This window comes from Zea mays, chromosome 1, assembly GCF_902167145.1.
Source record: "Zea mays cultivar B73 chromosome 1, Zm-B73-REFERENCE-NAM-5.0, whole genome shotgun sequence".
Classification (NCBI taxonomy): Eukaryota; Viridiplantae; Streptophyta; class Magnoliopsida; order Poales; family Poaceae; genus Zea; species Zea mays.
In genome coordinates, this window is record NC_050096.1 from 44,467,683 (window position 1) to 44,474,873 (window position 7,191).

The 7,191-nt window shown below is 51.2% G+C and overlaps 1 protein-coding gene across 1 annotated transcript; it reads right to left on the reverse strand.

The window, feature by feature from the left end:
* Positions 1-157: 157 nt before the first annotated feature.
* Positions 158-556, reverse strand: LOC100381938 (uncharacterized). Its single transcript, XM_035963404.1, has one exon. The coding sequence runs from the start codon at positions 554-556 to the stop codon at positions 158-160; it is 399 nt and encodes a 132-aa protein (XP_035819297.1).
* Positions 557-7,191: the final 6,635 nt, after the last annotated feature.

Below are 7,191 nucleotides of genomic sequence, written 5' to 3' on the forward strand. Positions count from 1 at the left end.
CCCAGAATTTCTTGCCCCAAGTCCGGCAATCCCCTCGTCGTGGATTTCCTCGAGCTTGCCTCCCCATGGCCGCCAACCATCCTGCCCCCTGCCCCTGGTGCGCTGGGCGCCTAGTGCTCTGACCTCGACGGCCACCCTCCTCTCTGCTCGAGCAATGCTAGGGACGTGCGGCAAGCCCTCGTTCCCAGCGCCGCGCCCTTGCCTCCATCAACACTGAGACCCCGGTAGCACCTGCCATGGTGGCCGCAGGTCTCTGCTCCTTCCCCAAGCTAGCCCTCATCTCCCAGGTCGCCACTTTCCTCTCCCTGCCCACCGCGTCGGATTCTGCTTGCTGCGTGCTTGCCGGCATGTCCGGGCGTGGCCCTGCAGATTCATCATGGGTACCTCCTCGAACTCCTCCACACTGGTTGTGGACGGCATTGGTATCCCTCTGCTCCAGCAGCGTTGCAGCGCCCCGAGCTCCTCCTCCGCATGCCGCCATGGTCGGGGTCAGTCTCATCCGACAACGCCATGACTTCCACTTCGCTCTGTGGCGAGCAGCCCCTGCACCATCCATGCTCGTCGTGTGTTCGTGAGTTCACGCGCAAGTCTCTGCGTGGTGGTCGTGTCGCTGCAAGCTTGTGCCACGCACCCGGGCATTGTGTCGCACCAAATAGCAGCAGCAACACACCCTCAAGCCTCGCATTGAACCTGCTCGACGAAAAGCGCAGCAAGCTGCGTGTCGTTCGTCCCTGCAGCAACACCATTCTTCACTTCGCGTCATACATCGCATAGCCTTCATCGCTGCGCATTGTCCGCATTGACGCAGCAGCCCTTCCGTTCATTCTCCACTCCCCTCGTTGCGTGTCATCAATCTCGTGCTTGCTGCGCAGCCCATCCTCGTCGTCAAAACCCTTGGTGAGCCCCTCGCTAGTACCCCCACTGTTTTTTTGATCTCGGGTGCTTGATAAAATGTTTGAACCACTGGGTGTTTTTAATTGCAGCTAGATGTTGCCGCTGCGCCTCGCGCGACGCATGATTCGGTGAAACACCTAAAACCGTGGAGGCACGCGCGACACGAGTCGGCCAGGTTGTTCGCATTGAGTGGTTCACGATTTGTTTTATTTACATATTTGGTCGATGATGTGCATGTGTTTATATGTGTGTGAAAATATATTTGTATGAATGGACGTGTGTAGAAAAGAAAACGAAGTAGAAAGAAACTCGGATGTTTTTATATTTGATAGGAAAAATATGCGATGCGTTGTTTAAATGCGAAAACTAAGTTACAAAATGCGGATTTTGTTTTGGGAAATGCATCGATATGTGTTTATGTGAAAAGTGTATTTGTTTTATGCAACGTGATGGGATTCGTAATTATATAGGGGATATAATTGTTAATGTGACGAGTAGTTTAGACAATGCTAATTTGCGTGGAGGATGAATTATTAATACATGAGTGTCGGAGTTCATATATTAGTGGTCGCGCCACATTGATCGAAGTGTCTCGAGTGCACGCCACAATATGGTTGTATGCGAGACCGGGTTATGTGCCTGACGAGTTAGTAAAAATCTATCGGTGTCACTTGTGTTAAGTTGAGGTTTATTTGCGCGTGGAAAGTAATAATGTGCTTAATACCTAGAACTCTTAGTCGACAGTAGAAATTGTTTTGGCTTATATAGAGAGGTGGTGACATGCCAAAGTAGTCATCGCTTCCTCTATATCTTGAGTCGGGTCAATACGCGTTATGTGTTCATGAATTGGGAAATAAGCGCATGATGGTTTCGAGTTAGAGATCAGTGGTTTACGATTCGTATAGATTGGTCGATGTGCGAAAATACTTGTGAGTATGTGTGTTTATAAAAATGTGGCAGTGTATGTTGAGTCTCGGATTGCGATAATAATAGGCAAGTCGACGTGTATATTATTTAGCGGTCTATGTCGTTGCTCTAGTTAGCCGACTATTAGATGGCTTTGGTTAAGCTCGTAATCACGGTGATTTGCTTGTTTTGGTCTAGACGCACATGGTTATGGTCGCGGGTAAAATTAGTGGTGTTCATGTGATGTCTAAGTAAAAATACAAATTAGTGTGTGAAGGGCGCAATCGATATACACATTTATACCAGGTTTGATTATTGTGGTGAATGCGTTTGTTGATTGTGTACGGTAATTCTAACGCGCGAAATAACTTGTATAAAAATTAGTAAGTCTATTTGTTAGTTCTCACTTGGTCATTTTAACTCTAACAATTGTCAAAGAGTTAGAATAATTCAAGTATCTAGAACGCGGCAATTCTTGAATTGTATAGGAACTGAAATTTATTAATTGCGGTTTTGGACTGCACGCAGTGATTTCCCTGTGCTGTATGTTTGACGAACTAAATTGAATTTTCTGTAGATATGTGCTATAGAAAAGTGGTAGATAACTTTATTATCTTGCTGGTGTTAAAATTTGACAGCCATAAGTTTGATCGTTTAGAAGTTATGCTTTTCACAATTTCAGTAACTGAATCTGCCCAAATTCTGTACAGATTTCAGAAACTGCATTGTTTGCTTAATTTAATGTTACAATCTGTTTATGGTCGTTATAAGAAAGTTGTAGATGCTTTTCTTATCTTGCTTGTGTTAAAATTTCATAACCATAGGCCTGACAGATTAGGAGTTATGAATTTTACAAACTGGTTGCTGTATTCTGTCCACTGACAGAACATATTTCGAAAACTGAATTGTTTGCTTCAGTTCAGCATAGAATCAATTCTTGGTGATTATAAAAGTATTTAGTGCTTTTGCTAAGCTTTCCAAAAAGTCTTGGATCACTCTTTTTGGTGATCTGAAGATTAAGTTATGGATGTTTAAAGTCTGAAGACTGAATCTGTCCAATTCTGGACAGCAAAGCCTTATAGTGTCTTTTGTCCTTAGTTAAATATTGAATCACCTTGAGATGTTTATAAAAGAAATGCAGACAATTTTATTACCTTTCCAGAAAGTCTAGGATCAATTTGTTTGGATGTCTGAACCTGTAGTTGTGAATTTTTGAAGTCGCAAGTCTGAATCTGTCCAAATCTGGACAGAGCTGCTGTGTTAGCACAATTCGACCTTGCTAAGAGTCTAATCATATTGAGATGATAATACCAAAGTTGTAGACCGTTTCCCAAGCTTTCCAAAAAGTATTTGTTCACTATTTTTGGATAAATATTTGAAGAGTTATGACTGAAACAAGTAACTGTTGTGTTACTGTCCAAAAATCTGCAAGTGTTTAATTGATTGTTGAGTTGACCCTTTTTGCTAAAAATGTTTGGTTAGCCCTTAATTAATGTAGACTTGCCATGGCTAAGTTGAGATAACATATGTGTCCTGTTTTATATGTTCCTTTCTTTAGTTGATTGTGAAGTCGTATTTGTGTTGCGTAAGTATCTAAAATGTTGTCGTCTTTTTAATGGTGTTAATGATGAACGCAGATAACGTACGACTAGCTAGCGCTTGCGTATAGTCGTTGCGGTGCCTTACGATTTAATGATTAGTTTGCTACCGTCTGTTTTGGGATTGTCTTATAATATATTTCATCATATTCATACATATGCATCATGCATCTCATTTAGGACCGAGAGATGATGATCGTGCAAGTGATGTGGTGCCAACCACAAGATGCAGTTGGTGGACGACCTGAAGAATGGTGGACTTACCCAGTGGATGCTCGCCAAGCAAGTACCCCCCAGCAAACACTATCTAAGTGTTAATTAAAGGCAAGCCCCGGTTTTATGCATAACCGTTATATATGCTATTTTACTACACTTAATGTTTGTAGGCTTGTACCGTGCACTTAAGTGTAGGAGTTGGTTGAAACCCTAGTTGCATGAACTCAGGATTCCTTTTGAGATGGATACTAGTATGCTAGGTCGAGTAGCTGCTATGCTAAATCAGGATCTCGGTAGAAGTCGAGTGATTTTTCTAGCACTCGCGCGAGGTCAGAAATTGGTTGTATCCATTTTTGATAACAGAATGATGATGGTCTATGGACACGGATCCATGGGGATGCGTGGTCTATGAGACGAAATTGAAATAAGGATTAACGTGCGGATACCTGTGTCAAGCTTTTGAACGTACTAAGCACATGTCGGGAAAAATGGTAACCGGTAAACCTAGTACCTGAGTGAAGCCGGGCGCGGACTTTATCCCTCACTCGACCTGAGACTGGGTCTCCCATTCTAGATATGGTGGGTACAAGTGCGGCCACTGCACAGCGGCGGCCGGGGTCAGTGGAGCATTGTATGCCAAGGCGATGAGGCCTGGCCGCGAACGGGGAATCGATGGGGACGGTTGACATGTGTGGGGACGGAGTGCCCTGACATGTCGTGTGTTTAGGTTTACCTTGCAAGGTTTAAAAACTCGATTCGAATCGTCTGCTTCTCGCAGCTAATGAGACTGCTTGATCCATTGTACTGCATTGAGTAATAAGTGGAAATGAGATGACTGGAAAAAGATGCTGATTGATATAATGTTTGATACCATGTATGAATAGATAGGTTCTCATCTAGTGTTGTCGGCGTTTCGAGACAGGGGGGTCCCTAAGCCGACGAGTGAGTGTGCTGCGTGCCCCAGCCCAGATGGGTCGAGCGCGTGGGCGAGCGCGGAGGGGGGAGAGGCGAGGCGGCCGGAGCCGAGCGTGAGAGAGGTGGAAGTCCCGCGGCCTTCGTGTTCGTCCCGCGCCCAGGTCAGGTGCGCTTGCAGTAGGGGGGTTACAAGCGTCCACGCGGGTGAGGGAAGCGAGCGGCCCCAAGAGAGCGCCTGTCCCGTCCTCGGTCCCGCGCGGCCAACCTTCTCTGAGAAGGCCCTGGTCCTTCCTTTTATAGTTGTAAGGAGAGGATCCAGGTGTACAATGGGGATGTAGCAGAGTGCTACGTGTCTAGCGGAGGGAGAGCTAGTGCCCTAGGTACGTGCCGATGTGGCAGCCGGAGAGATCTGGGCATCCTGCTGGCGTGATGTCGTGGCTATCGGAGGTGCGACGGAGCCTGATGGAGGGACAGCTGTTGGAGCGGTCGAGTCCCTGCTGACGTTGTCCTGCTGCCGTAAGAGAGCTGGGGGCCGCCGTCGTCATAGAGCTCGTGGAGCGCCATCATTGCCCTTCTGGCGGTGCTGGCCGGACGAGACGCCGGTCTTGTTCTCCGTGACCCGAGTCGATTCGGGGTAGGATGATGATGACGTTTCCTGTTGACGTGGCGGTCTGTGCTCTAGGCAGGGCGACGTGGGGTTTCCTCCGAAGCCGAGGTTGAGTCTTGCCTTCAGTTGCCGTGGCCGAGCCCGAGCCAGGGGGTCGGGCGAGGCGGAAGTCGTCCGGCCGAGGCCAGGGCGGAGTCCGAGCCCTGGGGTCGGGCGAGGCGGAGTTTCGTCGTCTTCCGGGTCTTAGCCCGAGTCCGAGCCCTGGGGTCGGGCGGAGCGGAGTTCGCCGTCTTCCGGGTCTTAGCCCGAGTCCGAGCCCTGGGGTCGGGCGGAGCGGAGTTCGCCGTCTTCCGGGTCTTAGCCCGAGTCCGAGCCCTGGGGTCGGGCGGAGCGGAGTTCGCCGTGGCGCCTTTGGCAAGGCCTAATTGCCTGTCAGACTCACTCTGTCGAGTGGCACTGCAGTCGGAGTGGCGCAGGCGGCGCTGTCCTTCTGTCAGACTGGCCAGTGGAGCGGTGGAGTGACGGCGGTCACCTCGGCTCTGCCGGGGGCGCGTGTCAGGATAGAGGTGTCAGGCCACCTTTGCGTTAAATGCCCCTGCAATTTGGTCAGTCGGTGTGGTGATTTAGTCAAGGTTGCTTCTGAGCGAAGCCAAGGCCTTGGGCGAGCCGGTGATGTGTCCGCCATAAAAAGGGGGCCTCGGGCGAGACGGAAGTCTCTCGAGGTCGGCTGCCTTCGGCCGAGGCTAGGCTCGGGTGAAGCGCGATCGAGTCACTCGTGTGGACTGATCCCTGACTTAATCGTGCCCATCAGGCCTTTGCAGCTTTATGCTGATGGGGGTTACCAGCTGAGAATTAGGCGTCTTGAGGGTACCCCTAATTATGGTCCCCGACAGTAGCCCCCGAGCCTCGAAGGGAGTGTTAGCACTCGCTTGGAGGCTTTTGTCGCACTTTTTTGCAAGGGGACCAGCCTTCCTCGGTTGCATTTCGTTCCGGTGGGTGCGCGCGAGCGCACCCGCCGGGTGTAGCCCCCGAGGCCTCGGAGGAGTGGTTACACTCCTTCGAGGTCTTAATACTTCGCTTAACGCTTCGGCTGGTCTGGTCGTTCCCTCATGCGAACTGGCCGTAGCCCGGGTGCACGGTCGGGGCCCAAGCTCTCGGGCTGGTATGTTGACGCTGTCAACGATTTGGCCGGAGCCGGTTTTTGCGAGAGCAGCCCCCGAGCCTCTGCACAGGGCGAGAGGACGATCAGGGACAGACTCGGCTTTTTACATACGCCCCTACGTCGCCTTTCCGCAAGGAGGAGGGGGGGAGTGCGCCATGTTACCCTCGATGGGCACCGAACATGGTGTCTCCGGTGAGCTGCAAGCGGGTAATCCGAGTGGACGTCCGTGCCCCGTTCGTTGGGGGTCGGCTAGGGGCCCAGAGGCACGCCCAAAAGTACCTGCGGGTGACTTGCCGGACCCGGTCCCCTGGCGACGGGGTCCGAGGGCTCGATGCCTCCCTCCGATGGGATTCCGTTACAAGATCGTTCCCGCTGGTCTCGGATATGTCCTAGGGTACCTCGGGAGCGCAGCCCGAGCCTCGGTTATGTATCGAACGTACCCCTGGTCATCCCTCGCTTGGTGTCTGAGGCGACTGTGAACCCTTCGGGGGCCAGCCTTCGAACCCCTGATCAGTAATGGGCGCGGAGCCCGAGTAGCCTGAGGCGGCCGTGGAGCCCTTCGGAGGGCCGGCCTTCGAACCCCTGACCAGTAGTGGGTGTCGGGCCCACGCGATCTGAGGCGGCTGTTGAACCCTCGGGGGGCCAGCCTTCGAACCCCTGATCAGTAATGGGGGGCGCGGAGCCCGGTTCCTTCGCGGAGAAGGATCCCTCTCGGGGTATCCCCCTTCCCCGGTCCCTGTTGCAAGAGATAGAGAAAGAGGAAAACGGAAAAGGATACGAAATCAGACGACGTGGCGTACCTTTTCTGACGCGGTTATTAAGGCGAAGGTGAAGCGTCGCGCGCTCCTCCTGCCAGAAGCGCCGCGTGTCCCGCCGCGGAGTTAATGCGACGG

What these genes read in the sequence shown, in the direction of transcription:
- LOC100381938 (XM_035963404.1), bottom strand. Translation starts at nt 556, where the DNA reads ATGGATGGTGCAGGGGCTGCTCGCCACAGAGCGAAGTGGAAGTCATGG.